Here is a 21,697-nt window from a genome sequence, read left to right as displayed (position 1 = left end):
TTTTTTGGGTCACCCTGCCTCGATGGGAGACGACCGACTTGTTGAAAAAAAAAAAATGGCATAAAAGAAGGGATACTCAGAAGTGTCCTTATGTGCAGATGATGTGAAGTTAATGAGGAGAATTAAATCAGTCAAGGATCAGGCAGGACTACAAAGAGACCTGGACAGGCTACAAGCCAGGTCCAGCAGCTGGCTCCTTGAATTTAACCCCGTCAAATGCAAAGTCATGAAGATTGGGGAAGGGCAAAGAAGACCGTGGACAGAGTATAGTCTAGGTGGCCAAAAACTGCAAACCTCACTCAAGGAAACAGATCTTGGGATGAGTATAATACTGAGCACATCTCCTGAGGCACACATCTATCAGATAACTGCTGCAGCATACAGGCGTCTGGCAAACCTAATAATAGCGTTCCGATACCTCAGTAAGGAATTGTTCAAGACTCTGTACACCACGTATGTCAGGCCCATATTTGCGTATGCAGCATCAGTTTGGAATCCACACCTGGTCAAGTACATCAAGAACTTAGAGAAAGTGCAAGGGTTTGCAACAAGACTAGTCCCAGAGCTAAGGGGATTGTCCAACGAAGAAGGTTAAGGGAAATCGGCCTGACGACACTGGAGGACAGGAGGGTCAGGGGAGACATGATGATGACATATAAAATACTGCGAGGCACTGACAAGGTGGACAAAGACAGGATGTTCTAGAGATGGGACACACAAACGAAGGGTCACAATTGAAAGTTGAAGACACCTATGAGTCAAAGGGACATTAGGAAGTATTTCTTCAGTCATAGAGTTGTCAGAAAGTGGAAGAGCCTAGAAAGTGACACAGTAGAGGCAGGAACCGTACACAGTTTTAAGACAAGGTTTGATAAAGCTCATGGAGCAAGGAGAGAGAGGGCCCAGCAACAGTCAGTGAAGAGGCAGGGCCAGGAGCTATGACTCAACCCCTGCAACCACAAATAGGCGAGTACACACGTGCACACGCGCACACACACACACATGCACACACACACACATGCGCGCACACACACGCACACAGAGTATACTGTTAGATATGCAAATGGGAATGAAATGGAGGGTGTGAAAGCAAGAGAAGCAGTTTGCTGATGTCCTACATTGTTGCAGCCGCTACCAAACTAGTGGTTAAATGGTTAACCTGCCGGCCAGCAGTACCACTGGGTACATCATCAAACCCAATGTGGGGACTGCTGAGCAGGCCTTAGAGCAGTAGGTACCTGAACACCTCACGGTACACATCTACTGGCTTTAGAAGCAGTAAGTACCTGAACACCTCACGGTACACATCTACTGGCTTTAGAAGCAGTAAGTACCTAAACACCTCACAGTACACATCTACTGGCTTTAGAAGCAGTAAGTACCTGAACACCTCACGGTATGCACCGCAGCAGTAATTACCAGAACACCTTACAGTATAGATCTACTGGCAGTAGAGAGTATTCTCCTGCCCATCTTTTGGTATTCTACTGGCTTCTACTGGCGTTAGAGGAAGCGCTCACCGCAGCTCACTGAGTCTGTTGGCCTCAGTTACTTGACGGCCGCACTCAGTGAGCTTGCAGCATGGTGTTCTGCTAGTAATTCATCGGACCACCTTGCGGTGTGTCAATTGGTCTTGAAGGCGGTAGATAGTACTCACCAGACCATCTTATGGTGTATTTCTACCGGCCTTGGAGAGTATTTACAGGACTACCGGTGATGTCTGCAGACTCACTGCCTACGCTGGTCAACTGTGGGCCGGAGTCATCTGATGCTGTTTTAGTGGGACATTACATGAAGAAAAGGTTGGAGTGTTACACTGAACTGGGCTAGGACCGTAGTGTGACACTTAGGGAAGAAGGATGGAGTGGAACACTGAGATATGCTACAGGACCGTAGTGGAACACTGAGAAGAAAAGGGTGTCTTGTGACACTGAAGATGGCCTGGTTGTAGTGTACATTGAATAGTATCATGTGACTGGCCTCTCGAAAGACACTACATCGACAGTGAGTGTGTCGCAGAGACAAGGGTGTCAAGTGTGACACAGTCGAGAAAGGGTGTGGATGACGCAGAGAAAAGGGTGTCGTGTGACACGGAGAGCTGGAGTGTCTGGTGACACAGAGAAAAGGGTGTCAAGGGACACGGTTGTGAAGGAGCGTCATCACACGGCGAAAAGGGTGACGAGTGACACGGTGGAGAAGGAGCGTCACAACTCGGATAAGTGTCATGTGACACGGAGCGTCATTAGGGTGTCGTGAGACACGGAGTTGACTGTAATTTATTATTATACAAATGTTATTTATAATTTATTATTTTAGCATAGATATATATATTATTTTAAGATGTTAATAATTTATTATTGTAACATGTATATACATTTTAAATACCTCTAGACCAAAGATAGTGATTTTTATATTACAGTGGACCCCCGCATAACGATGGCATCACATAGCGATTTTTCCGCATACCGATTACTTTTATCGCAAAATTTTTGCCGCGCATACCGATTAAAAACCCGCTTACCGATTTTCGTCCGAGACGCGTCCAATGTGCCCTCAGCCAGCCTCACATGTGCCGGCCGTCCCATTGTTTACCAGCCAGCCTCCGCGGTAACATCCAAGCATACACTCGGAATATTTCGTATTATTACAGTATTTTCGGTGCTGTTTCTGGAAAATAAGTGACCATGGGCCCCAAGAAAGCTTCTAGTGCCAACCCTACACCTCAAAGGGTAAGAATTACTATAGAAATGAAGAAAGAGATAATTGATAAGTATGAAAGTGGAGTGCGTATAGCCGACCTAGTCAAGCTGTACAAGAAACCCCAATCAACCATCGCTACTATTGTGGGCACCAGAAAGACAATCAAGGAAGCTGTTCTTGCCAAAGGTTCAACTGTGTTTTCGAAACAAAGATCGCAAGTGATGGAAGATGTTGAGAGACTCTTATTGGTGTGGATAAATGAAAAACAGCTAGCAGGAGATAGCATCTCTCAAGCGATCATATGTGAAAAGGCTAGGAAGTTGCATGAGGATTTAATTAAAAAAATGCCTGCAACTAGTGATGATGTGAGTGAATTTAAGGCCAGCAAAGGTTGGTTTGAGAGATTTAAGAAGCGTAGTGGCATCCATAGTGTGATAAGGCATGGTGAGGCTGCCAGTTCGGACCACAAAGCGGCTGAAAAATATGTGCAGGAATTCAAGGAGTACATAGAAACTGAAGGACTGAAACCTGAACAAGTGTTTAATTGTGATGAAACAGGCCTGTTCTGGAAGAAAATGCCAAGCAGGACCTACATTACTCAGGAGGAAAAGGCACTCCCAGGACATAAGCCTATGAAAGACAGGCTTACTTTGTTGATGTGTGCCAATGCTACTGGTGATTGCAAAGTGAAGCCTTTATTAGTGTATCACTCTGAAACTCCCAGAGCGTTCAGGCAAAAGAATGTCCTCAAGGATAATTTGTGTGTGCTGTGGAGGGCAAACAGTAAGGCATGGGTCACTAGGGAATTTTTCTATAACTGGTTACACCATGCATTTGCCCCCAATGTGAAAAATTACCTAACTGAAAAGAAATTAGAACTTAAGTGCCTCCTGGTGTTAGACAATGCCCCTGGTCATCCTACAGACGTGGCAGAGCGACTTTATGGGGACATGAGCTTCATTAAGGTGAAGTTTTTGCCTCCTAATACCACGCCTCTCCTGCAGCCCATGGACCAGCAGGTTATTGCAAACTTCAAGAAACTGTACACAAAAGCTCTGTTTGAAAGGTGCTTTGTAATGACCTCAGAAACTCAACTGACTCTAAGAGAGTTTTGGAGAGATCACTTTAATATCCTCAATTGTGTAAACCTTATAGGTAAGGCTTGGGAGGAAGTGACTAAGAGGACCTTGAACTCTGCTTGGAAGAAACTGTGGCCAGAATGTGTAGACAAAAGGGATTTTGAAGGGTTTGAGGCTAACCCTGAGAATCCTGTGCCAGTTGAGGAATCCATTGTGGCATTGGGAAAGTCCTTGGGGTTGGAGGTTAGTGGGGAGGATGTGGAAGAGTTGGTGGAGGAGGACAATGAAGAACTAACCACTGATGAGCTGATAGATCAACTTCAAGAGCAAGAGGCCAGACCTGGGGAAACTGGTTCAGAGGAGGGGAGAGAGAAATTGAAGAAGTTGCCTACTACAAAGATAAAGGAAATCTGTGCTAAGTGGCTTGAAGTGCAAACCTTCATGGATGAAAATCACCCTCACACAGCTATTGCAAGCCGTGCTGGTGATTATTACACTGACAATGTTGTGAAACACTTTAGGCAAGTCATAAAGGAACGAGAGGTACAGGCCACTATGGACAGATATCTTGTGCGAAAGAAGTCCAGTGACTCTGAAGCTGGCCCTAGTGGCATTAAAAAAAGAAGGGAAGTAACCCCAGAAAAGGACTTACTACCTCAAGTCCTAATGGAAGGGGATTCCCCTTCTAAACAGTAAGAAGATAATGCTCTCCCCTCCTCCCATCCCATCAATCATCACCAGATCTTCAATAAAAGTAAGTGTCATTTAATTGTGCATGCCTTTTTCAGTTTGTGTGTATTAAAATTAACATTTCATGTGGTAAAAAAAAATTTTTTTCATACTTTTGGGCGTCTTGCACGGATTAATTTTATTTCCATTATTTCTTATGGGGAAAATTCATTCGCATAACGATTATTTCGCATAACAATTATCCCTCTTGCACGGATTAAAATCGTTAACCGGGGGTCCACTGTATATTAAAGATTAATTTATTTTAATGCTTTATGTATCCCGAACTCTCTATTACAAAATGAGTAAAACTACCATCTTAAAAATTACTTTTTTTGTAATACACATCTTACTCCATTCCTCCCACACCACATTTCTTCCACACTACACTTTTCCCATACTACATTTCTTCAACACCACACTTCTTCCACATCACACTTCTTCCATATCTCATGTCTCCCACATCCCACTCAACCACAACAGTGAGGAAGTGGAGAGCATATATAAAGAGTACAGCATTAAAATGTTTGGGCGAGGCAGTGAAATCTATGTTAACCCTTTCAGGGTCCAAGGCCAAAATCTGAAGTCACGCACCAGTGTCCAAGAATTTTCAAAAAAAAAATTTGTTATTTTTTTCTTATGAAATCGTAGAGAATCTTTTTGTGAAGGTAATAAAACAAAAAGTACGAAATTTGGTGGAAAATTTACGAAATTATGCTCTCGCGAATTTTGATGTGTCAGTGATATTTACGAATCGGCGATTTTGCCGACTTTGACTCCCATTTTAGGCCAATTACATTATTCCAATCAACCAAATTCTTAGCTATTTCACTAGCATTACTTCTATTCTATCGATTGAGCACAAGAAATCGCCAAGTCAACTGTTTCAACTACAAAATAAAGTGATCGGAAATTGTTAATTTGGCCAATTTAACACAAAGTTCAAAATATTCCAATTTCAAAATAGGCTCCAGAATAAACAATGTAGGTATTCCTGGAACTAAACTAACATTTCCTTTGTTCATTAGTTACATTTTGAGGCGTTACAAATAAATTCCATTTTGATTTTTTATTCACACCAAAAAATAGAAGATTTACTGTTATGCAATACTGTAATAATTGTATAAATATCATCACCATATTTGTGAATGTATATTAGACCCACCAGCTGACGTGTATTAGATGTGTGAGGTCGTTTGTTTACTCTTGAATATTGGCAAAAATTTAACATTTCCGCTACTTTGAGCTCAGTTTCAAGCCATTTCCAGTGCTAAAACCAATCAAAATCATCTCTATTTCTGTAATATATCTTCCATTCTATCAAATGAGACCAAGAAATCGCAAATACAACTATAAAAACATACGAAAAAACACTGCAAAGTCGCTGTTTTAATCGAAAAATCATGATTTCAGTTTTTTTCTCTCATTATACACTGTGCTGCAGGATCTGTTTTATGTGGTGCACACATACCACATAGATGTATTCTGTCATATCAAGGCCCAAATGTACCACTCACAGTTTATCAGAGTGAGCTGAGCTCATGACGTAGATCTACGGTTTGGACCCTGAACGTAAAGTCGTAGATCTACGGGACGGACCCTGAAAGGGTTAAGCCATGAATGGACACTATTTTTTCACGTAACTGTTTAAGCACAAGCGTTTTATTTAATGAAAATATAATGAGAGCTCCATGGGGAAGTGAAGAATCCTTTCTCTGTAAGCCATGCATGTCGTAAGAGGCGAGTAAAATGCTAGAAGCAAGGGGCTGGTAACCCCTTCTCCTATATATATTACTAAACGTACAATTAAGAAAAACTTTCTTTTCTGGGTCACCCCACCTCAGTGGGTGACGACTAGTTTGCAAAGAAAAAAAAATTGCGATAAATGATTATGTGGATACTGCTAATTCACTGTAAAATTCAAACTAAGAATATGGAAGCAATACGTTTAGTAATGTATCCAATGTGATTACTGGCAAGCATTATTTGCAGTCAGCTAACAATAAACTCTATCTTTCCTTTTCCAGTTCTTTTAATATATACCATTTACTTTATTAATGTATGTTATAGCACAGAAAAATTCATGGATATCACTAATTCATTTTAACATTCAATCTTCAAGCATGGAAAATTTGTATTTGCCATATCCAAAGCAATTGTTGGCAAGCATTACCTACAGTTGGCTAACAATTTGTTTTGCACTAAAAATTATTACCAAAGCTTGTGTACAGTTTTAGAACTGTAATCAATAGTAAGCACTGATAACGTGCTTATCAATCCAAATCATCAACTATTTGTTTCATAACCATCCATGATTTCCAGGGGCAGTCATTTTGTAAACTGTCATCAAAGCAAAATGCTTAATTTTCAGTAACAGCATTGAAAATGCTTTTGTAATTCAGATGACAGGGCTTCTTAACCCTTTGAGGGTTTCGGACGTACTAGTACGGCTTACGACCCAGGGTTTTTGACGTACTAGTACGCCTAAATTCTAGCGTCCTCAAATCTAGTGGGAGAAAGCTGGTAGGCCTCCATATGAAAGAATGGGTCTATGTGGTCAGTGTGCATGGTATAAAAAAAATCCTGCAGCACACAGTGCATAATGAGAAAAAAAAAACTTTGACCGTTTTTTTGGAATAAAACAGCGACTTTGCACTGTATTTTCGTATGGTATTTATTGTTGTATTCTAGTTTTCTTGGTCTCATTTTATAGAATGGAAGGCATATCATAGAAATTGAGATGATTTTGACTGGTTTTACAATGAAAAGTACCTTGAAATTGAGCTCAAAGTAGCAGAAATGTTCGATTTTTACCAAAGTTCAAAAGTAAACAAATCATGCCAAGCGTCCAATACATGTCAACTGGTGAGTCTAATATTCTTTTGCAAGTGCGCCAATATGATTCATACCACTTTTTACACTAATGCAGTAGTCTGCATAACAGTAAATCTTCTATTTTTTGTGAGAATAAAAATTCAAAGTGGAAAGCAAAAGAATGTAAGAGGGGCCTTGAGACGTGACTAATGAACAGAGGAAATGTCATTTTAGTGCCAGGAATGTATTTCTTGTTTGTTCTGGACCCTATTCGGAAATTGGCATCTTTTGAAATTTGTGTGAAATTGGCAAAATTGCTAAATTCTGATCACTGTACTGGATAGTTGAAATTGGTAAATGGGTGGTTTCTTGCACTCATTCAATAGAAAAAATGGAGTTCTAGCGAAATATTCATGTTTTTTGTCGACTAATACAGTGGAACTGGCCGAAAATGGGGCTCAAAGTGGGCAAAATCGCCGATCCGTAAACATCGCCGAGACCGCTAACTTCGCGAGTTTTCCATCAAATTTCATATTTTTGGTGTCATTATGATCGGGAAAAGATTCTCTATCTTTTTATAAGAAAATTTTTTTTTTTTTTTTTTTTAAATTTGGTCGACCCTGAGAACAAGTCTCGGAGAGGGCCTGTCGACCCTCAAAGGGTTAATGTTCTGCTTAGGGCTCCTGGACCTTTAATCCACTACTGTATGGTGCTGTGGATTCATCTTGCAGAAAAAAATTGCTTTTTTTATTTATTATGATTCTGGTTGAAAGAGAAAATTACAGCTCATCAATTTTGAAATGTCCAATGTGGGATAACGAATTTTCAGCTCAACTAATTTCAGAATCAAGGGATACGACTGTATTTACACACAATACAAGTTTTAGGGAATATGAGATTCAGGGAAACCAGTTAACCAGACAAGTCCAGGAGGTGGGAAGTACAGTGCCTGCACTCTGGAGGGGTGGGGATATTTGCAGTTTGGAGTGGCATCTGAACTGTAGTATAGGCATGCCTCTGGTAAGACAATGACAGTGAAAGTTTTTTTTTTTTTTTTTTTAGGGGGAGGTCATCCTAACTCAGTGGGAGATGACCAGTGTGTACCAGTGTGTAAAAAAAAAAAATTGAGTTTACATAAATATGCATATGTGTATATAGTTCATTTCTCTCTACAGATGCATGTATAATGAAAATTAAGCCTTAGAGAGAGATTACCATTTATTAAAGTGTGTTAAGAGGTTACACTACACACTAGAGCAAAGATACTGCTTTCACACTATTGATTGCGAGGTATCAGATATTTTCATGCAAGCAATACTATAATAAACAATATGCTTTTAAAGCTTAGAACCTGTTATATACAATACCGTCATTTGCCTGTTGGGGAAGTCAGTATAGGCCTCATTCCAGTCTAAGACAGACCAGCCTCGAGCATGTAGAATACTTTCGACAAGTAGCATGTCTGAGATAGCATCTCCAACGGTCTCATTGATGACATCCAACACCTGTGATAGCTTTTCAGCATGCCCTTCCTTTGCTGAAAAATAGTAATTAATATTAATTCACACTTTGAGCTATGTCATATTATGTACTATTACCCAAAGTACAGTGGAACCTCAAATATCGAACTTTCTTTGTTCCAGACGGCTGTTCGATTGCCGTTACTGAATGAATTTATTCCCATCGGGAATAATGTAAATTAGATTAGTTCATTTCAGACCCTCAAAAATACACTTACATAATTGGTTGAACTGGGAGCAGTTCAATATTTGAGGTTCCACTGTACTTATTTTTATTACATTGCATTTCACACTTTTTTTTTTTTTTTTTTTCAACAATTTACAAAGCACTGATACAGCTTGATTGCATTAGGACAATCAAAAGAGGTACCGAGTCTTATCACACTGGCCAGTACCTCGAGAGAATTTTTTATTAAAGTACAGTGGTACCTTGAATTTTGAACAGCTCCCAATTCAAACAATTATGTAAGTGTATTTTTGTAAGTGCTTTTGTAAGTGCATTTTTGGGGGTCTGAAACGGACTAATCTAATTTACATTATTCCTTATGGGAACAAATTCGTTCGGTATCTGCACTCGAACAGCCTTCTGGAATGAATTAAGTTTGTAACTCGAGGTATCACTGTACCTCTCTTTCTCTCTCACCTCCTTCCCTGTCTTTCAGCATCTCCAAGATGTCCTATAGTATCTACTTTATATTATATACAGTGGAACCTCAGCTTACGAGTGCCCTGCCATACGAGTTTTTCAGGATATGAGCTTCCCCTCAAACAGCTTTTTTTTTTTTTTTTTTTTAAACCTCCAGATCTTACAAAAGTGAATATATAATTCCAGCAAGCGTGCGTGAGCGTGTTAGATAGGAGTGAATGGAGACGAATGGTACTTGGGACCTGACGATCTGTTGGAGTGTGAGCAGGGTAATATTTAGTGAAGGGATTCAGGGAAACCGGTTATTTTCATATAGTCGGACTTGAGCCCTGGAAATGGGAAGTACAATGCCTGCACTTTAAAGGAGGGGTTTGGGATATTGGCAGTTTGGAGGGATATGTTGTGTATCTTTATATGTTTATGCTTCTAGACTGTTGTATTCTGAGCACCTCTGCAAAAACAGTGATAATGTGCGAGTGTGGTGAAAGTGTTGAATGATGATGAAAGTATTTTCTTTTTGGGGATTTTCTTTCTTTTTTGGGTCACCCTGCCTCGGTGGGAGACGGCCGACTTGTTGAAAAAAAAAAAAAAAAAAAAAAAAAAAAAAAAAAAAAAAAATGAATATATAATTGTAGTTCATTGTCGTGATGTATTATGTTGTTTTTACTGCTTAAGACTATAACTGCAACAGAAATAATAGCATTTCTTACCTTAAATTGTGGGTGCTGGTGTTAGTCAATGATTGTGAAGAGAGTGGAGAAAGATGCTGTGGCCCTACTGGGGTAAGGTGGATGGTAGAGGTTCTGGTACTGAAGTTGATGGTTGTACAGGAGTGAGCATAAATTCTGTGAAGGATTTCTGTTCTATTTTACCCTGCAGTACATTATACAACTGATGGTAAGGCATCAGCTACTCTAGACACCATTTCAGGGTCCTCTTCAGTGAAAAAGTCTAACTTTAAGTCATTCAGTCAGTGAGTCAAGTCAGTCAGTAAGTGATTCAGTCAAGTCAGTAAGTGATTCAGTCAAGTCAGTAAGTGATTCAGCAACACTGATATGCCTACTGGGTGTCACAATTGCTTGGCAGATACAAGATATGATAATTAAAAGATCAAAACACAATTCACAAACACAGCTAGCTTGTAGGAGAGAAGCAGAACCGAAGAGTAAGCTGGGATGGTGGTGTCGGGAGTGTCGGGGGAATGGCAGTGGATGGCAGGAGATCTCCCCCTCGCTGACCCACAACAAGGCAGCCACTTGAGGTAGGGAATGGCCACCATCACATGTCAAAATAACATTTTATTCATTCTAGAGTATATATCAGGTTTCTATGTTATTTATATTGTTTATGTCTTATTAGATGAATTGTGATAGATAAATAAGCTGTAGAGTTGATATTAGCATCAAATTCCTGCCTCCTGAGAGCAGGAATTCCGCTGGAATGGATTAGTGGCATTTCAATTAATTTAAATGAGGAAAATTGACTCAGCATACAAGCAGATCGGGATACGAGCAAGGTCACGAACAGATTAAACTCGTAGGCTGAGGTTCCCCTGTACAAAGGAAAATTTCTCCAGAGGTGGGTCTTAAGTCTTATGATAACCCCACTTGGTCAAGCTTTGAGTAATGAAACCAGGGTCTTCCACGAGCACATTGGCAAGCTCTTCAGTCAAAGGTGGGCCATTGGCCAGCTGTCTGAACTGAGCTATACGAAAAACAAAAATGAAATCGAACAGAAATAAAAACAAAACACTGGGAAACAAAGCAGAAAAAAAAGTTTTTTAATATGATCAATGATGGTCTTGCATGGTATTGAAGTGTCTTTGACATTATCAGGTTATTTATTTTGTATCTTTTATAGTCATAAAAAGCACCTGATGCCTGGCTGCATACCAGTTGATTATGGTTACTACCAGTAACATTTTTCAAATCTGAGACAAATTAGTCTAGTTATTAATTTTATACATGATTCAATTTTAGCTGGTTCACTGACACTAAACATTTCTAATTTTTGCAGTACATATTGACCTACATGTTCTCTTGTTCCTATTCCTAGGAAATATTACCTTATACATTATTCTGAATAACTTACAATTTTTCAATTATTTTTATCTTATTAACACATCAGCCGTTTCCCACCACGGCAGGGTGGCCCGAAAAAGAAAAACTTTCATCATCATTCACTCTATCACTATCTTGCCAGAGGCAAGTCTACACTACAGTTTACAAAACTGCATCATTAACACCCCTTCTTCAGAGTGCAGGCACTGTACTTCTCATCTCCAGGACTCAAGTCCGGCCTGCCGGTTTCCCTGAATCCCTTCATAAATGCTACCTTGCTCACATTCCAACAGCATGTCAAGTTCTAAAAACCATTTGTCTTCATTCGCTCCTAACACACTCACACATGCTTGCTGAAAGTCAAAGCCTCTAGCACACAAAACCTTTACCCCCTCCCTTCAACCTCTCCTAGGCCGACCCCTACCCCGCCTTCCCTCCAGTACATTATTATTATCATTAAAGATTCGCCGGTATTCACCCAGCCCGGGCCTTTTCCAAGTGGTGGCCCGGCCTTGGCTCCCTCTTTAGGGAGTGTCTGAAACCAAAGTCTCCCATGGGAGAAGGCACAAGTACCTCCTCATCTTTGGGACCAACTGTCCCCAGGCCTAGCCACAAGCTAGGCCTCTCTGGTCTGCCATCCCCGCCCCAAGGGGGCTAATGGGAATGACAGTCTTGTGAGCTATAAGCTCGGGCTCAGGCACCTACCCTACCCTGGAAGGACTGGGCATGGTGTTGATCCCCCTCCAGTACAGATTTATAAACTCTAGAAGTCATCTTTTTTGTTTCACCCTCTATACATATCCAAACCACCTCAATAACTCCTCCTCAGCCCTCTGGATAATAGTTTTGGTAATCCCGCAATGCCTCCTAGTCTCCAAACTATGGATTCTCTGCATTCATTATATTCACACCACACATTGCCCTCAGATATGTTATATAATTTTTAAATTATATAACATTATATCATCAAAACAGAATAACTTCAAGAGTGTATCAGTCTGTAGTGGAAGGAAGGCGGGGTAGGGGTCGGCCTAGGAAAGGTTGGAGAGAGGGGGTAAAGGAGGTTTTGTGTGCGAGGGGCTTGGACTTCCAGCAGGCATGCGTGAGCGTGTTTGATAGGAGTGAATGGAGACAAATGGTTTTTAATACTTGACGTGCTGTTGGAGTGTGAGCAAAGTAACATTTATGAAGGGGTTCAGGGAAACCGGCAGGCCGGACTTGAGTTCTGGAGATGGGAAGTACAGTGCCTGCACTCTGAAGGAGGGGTGTTAATGTTGCAGTTTAAAAACTGTAGTGTAAAGCACCCTTCTGGCAAGACAGTGATGGAGTGAATGATGGTGAAAGTTTTTCTTTTTCGGGCCACCCTGCCTTGGTGGGAATCGGCCAGTGTGATAATAATAATAATAATAATAATATATCATCAATCATCTACATGTATAATAATTACCTAAGTCAATGATTTGCAATGGCCATATAGTATATGCAATATCAATAATCGATAATGAATGTCTATAATTACTACTGAATAGTTTCCATTTTTTTTTTTAACACGTTGGCCGTCTCCCACCGAGGCAGGGTGACCCAAAAAGAAAGAAAATCCCCAAAAAGAAAATACTTTCATCATCATTTAACACTTTTACCTCACTCATACATAATCACTGTTTTTGCAAAGGTGCCCAGAACACAACAGTTTAGAAGCATATATGTATAAAGATACACAACATATCCCTCCAAACTGCCAATATCCCAAACCCCTCCTTTAAAGTGCAGGCATTGTACTCCCCATTTCCAGTACTCAAGTCTGGCTATATAAAAATAACAGATTTCCCTGAATCCCTTCACTAAATATTACCCTTCTCGCACTCTAACAGCTCGTCAGGTCCCAAATACCATTCGTCTGCACTCACTCCTATCTAACATGTGCACGCATGCTTGCTAGAAGTCCAAGCCCCTCGCCCACAAAACCTCTAAATGACCAAACCAACTCAACAACCCCTCTTCAGCCCTCTGACTAATACTTTTATTAACTCTACTCCTTCTCCTAATTTCTACACTCTGAATTCTCTGCATAATATTTACACCACACATTGCCCTCAGACAGGACATCTCCACTGCCTCCAACTGCCTCCTCACTGCAGCATTTACAACCAAAGCTTCACATCCATATAAGCGTGTTGGTACCACTATACTTTCATACATTCCCTTCTTTGCCTCCATAGATAACGTTTTTTGTCTCCAAACATACCTCAATGCTCCACTCACCTTTTTTCCTTCATCAATTCTATAGTTACCCTCATCCTTCATACATCCATCCACTGACACATCAACTCCCAAATGTCTGAAAACATTCACTTCTTCCATACTACTCCTCTCCAATTTGATATCCAATTTTTCTTTATCTAAATCATTTGATACTCTCATCACCTTACTCTTTTCTATGTTCACTTTCAACTTTCTACCTTTACACACTCTCCCAAACTCGTCCACTAACCTTTGCAACTTTTCTTTAGAATCTCCCATAAGCACAGTATCATCAGCAAAAAGTAACTGTGTCAATTCCCATTTTGTATTTGATTCCCCATAATTTACTCCCACCCTTCTCCCCAACACCCTAGCTTTTACTTCTTTTACAACCCCATCAATAAATATATTAAACAACCATGGTGACATTACGCATCCCTGTCTAAGTCCCACCTTTACCGAGAAGTAGTCTCCTTCTCTTCTACACACCCTAACCTGAGCCTCACTATCCTCATAAAAACTCTTTACAGCCTTTAGTAACTTACTACCTAATCCATATACAGTAGGGCCCCGCTTTACGGCATTCCGTATTATGGCGCTCCGCTTTATAGCGTTCCGCTAATACGGTCATTTCAAATTATGACCAAAACTCTCTATACGGCTCCCCCACCTGACTTTCTAATACGGTCACCGTGCCCCACCCGGTTTGTTTACATTCTATGCGAGATCCGTAAGCACTAAGTCTCTCCATTATGTCTGGAAACTCCAAAATTTCAAGTGTTTTTAAAAGTTATTTCATATTTTATATATACTCTAATAATTATACCTATGTATACCTGTACCTAAATAAACTTACATACTGTGCTGGCGTGCAGGTACACATTAAAATCAGTAAGAGTGTCTTATGTCTCGAGATGTCATATTCGTAATGATGATAATAATCACCGAGTCTCATGAAATGTCGTATATTATGTTAATATACATAGGTAGTAGGTTGGTAGACAGCAACCACCCAGGGAAGTACTACCGTCCTGCCAGATGACTGTGAAACAAAAACCTGTAACTGTTTTGCATGATGGTAGGATTGCTGGTTTTCTTTTTCTGTCTCATAAACACGCTAGATAACAGGGATATCTTGCTACTCCTACTTACACTTTGGTCACACTTCACAGACACGCACATGCATATATATATATACATCTAGGTTTTTCTCCTTATTCTAAATAGCTCTTGTTCTTGTTTATTTCTTCTATTGTCCATGGGGAAGTGGAAAAGAATCTTTCCTCCGTAAGCCATGCGTGTCGTATGAGGCGACTAAAATGCCGGGAGCAATGGGCTAGTAACCCCTTCTCCTGTATACATTTACTAAAAAAGAGAAGAAGAAAAACTTTATAAAACTGGGTTGTTTAAATGTGCGTGGATGTAGTGCGGATGACAAGAAACAGATGATTGCTGATGTTATGAATGAAAAGAAGTTGGATGTCCTGGCTCTAAGCGAAACAAAGCTGAAGGGGGTAGGAGAGTTTCAGTGGGGGGAAATAAATTGGATTAAATCTGGAGTATCTGAGAGAGTTAGAGCAAAGGAAGGGGTAGCAGTAATGTTAAATGATCAGTTATGGAAGGAGAAAAGAGAATATGAATGTGTAAATTCGAGAATTATGTGGATTAAAGTAAAGGTTGGATGCGAGAAGTGGGTCATAATAAGCGTGTATGCACCTGGAGAAGAGAGGAATGCAGAGGAGAGAGAGAGATTTTGGGAGATGTTAAGTGAATGTATAGGAGCCTTTGAACCAAGTGAGAGAGTAATTGTGGTAGGGGACCTGAATGCTAAAGTAGGAGAAACTTTTAGAGAGGGTGTGGTAGGTAAGTTTGGGGTGCCAGGTGTAAATGATAATGGGAGCCCTTTGATTGAACTTTGTATAGAAAGGAGTTTAGTTATAGGTAATACATATTTTAAGGAAAAGAGTATAAATAAGTATACACGATATGATGTAGGGCGAAATGACAGTAGTTTGTTGGATTATGTATTAGTAGATAAAAGACTGTTGAGTAGACTTCAGGATGTACATGTTTATCGAGGGGCCACAGATATATCAGATCACTTTCTAGTTGTAGCTACACTGAGAGTAAAAGGTAGATGGGATACAAGGAGAATAGAAGCATCAGGGAAGAGAGAGGTGAAGGTTTATAAACTAAAAGAGGAGGCAGTTAGGGTAAGATATAAACAGCTATTGGAGGATAGATGGGCTAATGAGAGCATAGGCAATGGGGTCGAAGAGGAATGGGGTAGGTTTAAAAATGTAGTGTTAGAGTGTTCAGCAGAAGTTTGTGGTTACAGGAAAGTGGGTGCAGGAGGGAAGAGGAGCGATTGGTGGAATGATGATGTAAAGAGAGTAGTAAGGGAGAAAAAGTTAGCATATGAGAAGTTTTTACAAAGTAGAAGTGATGCAAGGAGGGAAGAGTATATGGAGAAAAAGAGAGAGGTTAAGAGAGTGGTGAAGCAATGTAAAAAGAGAGCAAATGAGAGAGTGGGTGAGCTGTTATCAACAAATTTTGTTGAAAATAAGAAAAAGTTTTGGAGTGAGATTAACAAGTTAAGGAAGCCTAGAGAACAAATGGATTTGTCAGTTAAAAATAGGAGAGGAGAGTTATTAAATGGAGAGTTAGAGGTATTGGGAAGATGGAGGGAATATTTTGAGGAATTGTTAAATGTTGATGAAGATAGGGAAGCTGTGATTTCGTGTATAGGGCAAGGAGGAATAACATCTTGTAGGAGTGAGGAAGAGCCAGTTGTGAGTGTGGGGGAAGTTCGTGAGGCAGTAGGTAAAATGAAAGGGGGTAAGGCAGCTGGGATTGATGGGATAAAGATAGAAATGTTAAAAGCAGGTGGGGATATAGTTTTGGAGTGGTTGGTGCAATTATTTAATAAATGTATGGAAGAGGGTAAGGTACCTAGGGATTGGCAGAAAGCATGCATAGTTCCTTTGTATAAAGGCAAAGGGGATAAAAGAGAGTGCAAAAATTATAGGGGGATAAGTCTGTTGAGTGTACCTGGTAAAGTGTATGGTAGAGTTATAATTGAAAGAATTAAGAGTAAGACGGAGAATAGGATAGCAGATGAACAAGGAGGCTTTAGGAAAGGTAGGGGGTGTGTGGACCAGGTGTTTACAGTGAAACATATAAGTGAACAGTATTTAGATAAGGCTAAAGAGGTCTTTGTGGCATTTATGGATTTGGAAAAGGCGTATGACAGGGTGGATAGGGGGGCAATGTGGCAGATGTTGCAAGTGTATGGTGTAGGAGGTAGGTTACTGAAAGCAGTGAAGAGTTTTTACGAGGATAGTGAGGCTCAAGTTAGAGTATGTAGAAAAGAGGGAAATTTTTTCCCAGTAAAAGTAGGCCTTAGACAAGGATGTGTGATGTCACCGTGGTTGTTTAATATATTTATAGATGGGGTTGTAAGAGAAGTAAATGCGAGGGTCTTGGCAAGAGGCGTGGAGTTAAAAGATAAAGAATCACACACAGGGTGGGAGTTGTCACAGCTGCTCTTTGCTGATGACACTGTGCTCTTGGGAGATTCTGAAGAGAAGCTGCAGAGATTGGTGGATGAATTTGGTAGGGTGTGCAAAAGAAGAAAATTAAAGGTGAATACAGGAAAGAGTAAGGTTATGAGGATAACAAAAAGATTAGGTGATGAAAGATTGAATATCAGATTGGAGGGAGAGAGTATGGAGGAGGTGAACGTATTCAGATATTTGGGAGTGGACGTGTCAGCGAATGGGTCTATGAAAGATGAGGTGAATCATAGAATTGATGAGGGAAAAAGAGTGAGTGGTGCACTTAGGAGTCTGTGGAGACAGAGAACTTTGTCCTTGGAGGCAAAGAGGGGAATGTATGAGAGTATAGTTTTACCAACGCTCTTATATGGGTGTGAAGCATGGGTGATGAATGTTGCAGCGAGGAGAAGGCTGGAGGCAGTGGAGATGTCATGTCTGAGGGCAATGTGTGGTGTGAATATAATGCAGAGAATTCGTAGTTTGGAAGTTAGGAGGAGGTGCGGGATTACCAAAACTGTTGTCCAGAGGGCTGAGGAAGGGTTGTTGAGGTGGTTCGGACATGTAGAGAGAATGGAGCGAAACAGAATAACTTCAAGAGTGTATCAGTCTGTAGTGGAAGGAAGGCGGGGTAGGGGTCGGCCTAGGAAGGGTTGGAGGGAGGGGGTAAAGGAGGTTTTGTGTGCGAGGGGCTTGGACTTCCAGCAGGCATGCGTGAGCGTGTTTGATAGGAGTGAATGGAGACAAATGGTTTTTAATACTTGACGTGCTGTTGGAGTGTGAGCAAAGTAACATTTATGAAGGGATTCAGGGAAACCGGCAGGCCGGACTTGAGTCCTGGAGATGGGAAGTACAGTGCCTGCACTCTGAAGGAGGGGTGTTAATGTTGCAGTTTAAAAACTGTAGTGTAAAGCACCCTTCTGGCAAGACAGTGATGGAGTGAATGATGGTGAAAGTTTTTCTTTTTCGGGCCACCCTGCCTTGGTGGGAATCGGCCAGTGTGATAATAAAAAAATAATAATAATAAAAAAATATGAGATGTAGCCAGACAACTTGCACAAGTGACACCATATTAGAAATAATAATAATCACCAAGTCTCATTAAGTGTCATATATTACATTAATATACACATTTTCATTAATCCATCTATGATACTTTTTTAAAAATTATATAATAAACATGATACATAACATATAAAGATGATAAATACTCTCCGCAACAGAATAAATAAACAAATATGAGATGTGGGAGCCAGACTTTTACGAGTGATGGCAAGAATACATTTTCTCTAGTCCAATATCAGAGAAAATGTGTTACTGGGGGTAACTGTAGAAAATTATTCCTTTTGTATGTATGTAAGTTTCAGAGGAGTCATAAGGGGGGTGGGGGGGGCACCCCAGGTGACACCATTTAGGGGGTGACACCATAGAGCCTCTAAAAAAGGTGACACTAATGCCCAAAACAGTGCTGCACCAATATAAGAGAAGAAACCTTCGTTTCTATATAGCCTATTATATATTTACAAAATACAAATAAGTCTATATAGGGAAAATCATCGATTTTGATGATGAGATAGGTGATTTTGCAGGATTGAAGGCAAGGAAATGTAAGATCAGATACACTGAGATGTTACCTGTACTCAAGGTCATATCGGAACTAGTGTTTCTCTGATATTGCAATGTTTTTCTTTATTTTTCAAGTTTTTTTTTTGTTTTTTTTTCATTGTTGAAGATAAATAAATGTAGGATCTGTTGGCTATACTCAAAGTAGTACTTGAGTTTATGTTTTATTACTATGATTATTTATTTTATCATTAATAAAGTTGAGAAGTATTCTCCTTTTCAGTTTATGGCCCTTAAACGTTCTCGTTGCTAAACTTTGTCACTGGTCATGCAGTAGTGACGTAACTGGAGTTGAACCCTCCCCTCCCCCCACCCTTGAATTTTATGGGGGTGACACCAAAGATGCTGCCCCGGGTGACACCAACTCTAGCGATGCCTCTGGTAAGTTTATTCAGGTATACACAAATACAGTTACATAGATTATCATACATAACAGCATATGTGTAGAGAACCTAGGATAACCCAAAAAAGTTAGACAGAGTGACTTATTTCCATTGCCTTCACTCAGAGCGTCATTTCTTCTAAAAATGGTGTTACATGAGAATGAGAGTGTTCTTTATTTATTCTACTGTATCAATGTACAGACAACTTGTACACAAAGCAGACGTGTACACTTTGTTTGTTTACAAAACTTATGTTTGCCTGGTTTGTTTACATAACTCTACACCTGTCCTCCCTCATGTACTCACTCTCTCTCTCTCTCTCTCTCTCTCTCTCTCTCATTTATTAGTTTTATCTCGTTTACTCACCTCTGACCCTACATTAAGACTACAAATATTTTAAGGTAAGTAATGAGTGACCTGTATATGCATTTTATCGCTCTGGGATGCTTAAATATCATAGAATAGTATGTGTGGGTGGGGTGGCCTGGTATGGTAGCCCGGCTGACTACCATACATACCACACTTGATTTCTTACAATAAATACTACTCATCTCACCCTAGATTAAGACTACAAATATTTTAAGGTAAGTAATGAGTGAACTGTATATACATTTTATCGCTCTGGAATGCTTAAATGTAATAGAATATTATGCGTAGGTGGGGTGGCCTGGTATGGTGCCCTGGCTGACTACCATACATACCACACTTGATTTCTTACAATAAATACTACTTGTCTCACCCTAGATTAAGACTACAAATATTTTATGGTAAGTAATGAGTGCACTATGTGTGTATTTTACTTTTTTATTGTTTTTTGATGCCTAGTTCTATTGCTAACTTAATATATGTTAGTGTAAACTTGTTATTTAGTATTTGTATGCATTTATAAGGGGAAAAAAATGGTGTTCCTCTTCATGGCGATTTCCACTTTACAGCGGTAGCCTGGAACCTAACCCGCTGTGTAAGTGGGGTCTTACTGTACTTGGAACATCTGCCACATTGCTCTCCTATCCACTCTATCATATGCCTTTTCTAAATCCATAAATGCAATGAAAACTTCCCAACCTTTATCTAAATACTGTTCACATATATGCTTCAATGTAAACACTTGATCTACACATCCTCTACACACTCTAAAACCTCTTTGCTCATCCGCAATCCTACATTCTGTTTTGCCTCTAATTCTTTCAATAACAACCCCACCATACACTTTTCCAGGTATACTCGGTAAACTTTTTTTTTTCAACAAACCGGCCGTATCCCACCAAGGCAGGGTGGCCCCCCCCCCAAAAAAAAAAAAAACGAAAGTTTCTCTTTTTAAATTTAGTAATTTATACAAGAGAAGGGGTTACTAGCCTCTTGCCCCCGGCATTTTAGTCGCCTCTTGCCCCCGGCATTTTAGTCGCCTCTTACAACATGCATGGCTTATGGAGGATGAATTCTGTTCCATTTCCCCATGGAGATAAGAGGAAATAAACAAGAACAAGAATTAGAAAGAAAATAGGAGAAAACCCAGAGGGGTGTGTATATATATGCTTGTATATGTATGTGTAGTGTGACCTAAGTGCGAGTAGAAGTAGCAAGACGTACCTGATCTTGCATGTTTATGAGACAGAAAAAATGACACCAGTAATCCTACCATCATGTAAAACAATTACAGGCTTTCATTTTGCACTCACTTGGCAGGACAGTAGTACCTCCCTGGGCAGCTGCTGTCTACCAACCTACTACCTGGAACTCAGTAAACTTATTCCTCTATAATTTTTACAATCTCTTTTGTCCCCCTTCCCTTTATATAAAGGAATTATACATGCTCTCTGCCAATCTCTAGTTACCTTCCCCTCTTTCATACATTTATTAAACAAAAATACTAACCACTCCAATACTACATCCTCCCCTGCTTTTAACATTTCTGTCATGGTCCCATCAGTTCCAGCTGCTTTACCCCCCTTTCATTCTATGCAATGCCTCACGCACCTCCCCCACACTCACATCCTGCTCTTCTTCACTCCTAAAAGATGGTATACCTCCCTGGCCAGTGCATGAAATTACTGCCTCCCTTTCTTCACTGCCATTTAAAAGTTCCTCAAAATATTCCCACCATCTACCCAATACCTCCATCTCCCCATCTACTAACTCCCCTACTCTGTTTTTAACTGACAAATCTATTCGTTCCCTAAGCTTTCTTAACTTGTTTAACTCCAAATTTTTTTTCTCATTTTCATCAAAATTTCTTGACAGTGCCTCTCCCAATATCATCTGCTCGGCTTTTACACTCTCTCACCACTCTCTTCACCTTTCTTTTACTCTCCATATACTCTGCTCTTCTTAGAACACTTCTGCTTTGT

At 40.1% G+C, this 21,697-nt stretch overlaps 1 protein-coding gene across 2 annotated transcripts in view; it reads right to left on the bottom strand.

The window, feature by feature from the left end:
- nst (phosphoglucomutase 3-like protein nst) overlaps positions 1–21,697 on the bottom strand; it is a 54,975-nt gene that overhangs the window by 10,591 nt on the left and 22,687 nt on the right. For both annotated transcript variants that reach the window (XM_053778196.2, XM_053778197.2), the window contains exon 8: positions 8,690–8,859. In XM_053778196.2, coding sequence (XP_053634171.1) covers positions 8,690–8,859 — 170 coding nt within the window. The remainder of the gene's footprint in view (positions 1–8,689; positions 8,860–21,697) is intronic.

The sequence above is a fragment of the Cherax quadricarinatus genome, chromosome 22 (assembly GCF_038502225.1).
Source record: "Cherax quadricarinatus isolate ZL_2023a chromosome 22, ASM3850222v1, whole genome shotgun sequence".
Lineage (NCBI taxonomy): Eukaryota > Metazoa > Arthropoda > Malacostraca > Decapoda > Parastacidae > Cherax > Cherax quadricarinatus.
This window is presented reverse-complemented; position numbering and strand designations above follow the sequence as displayed.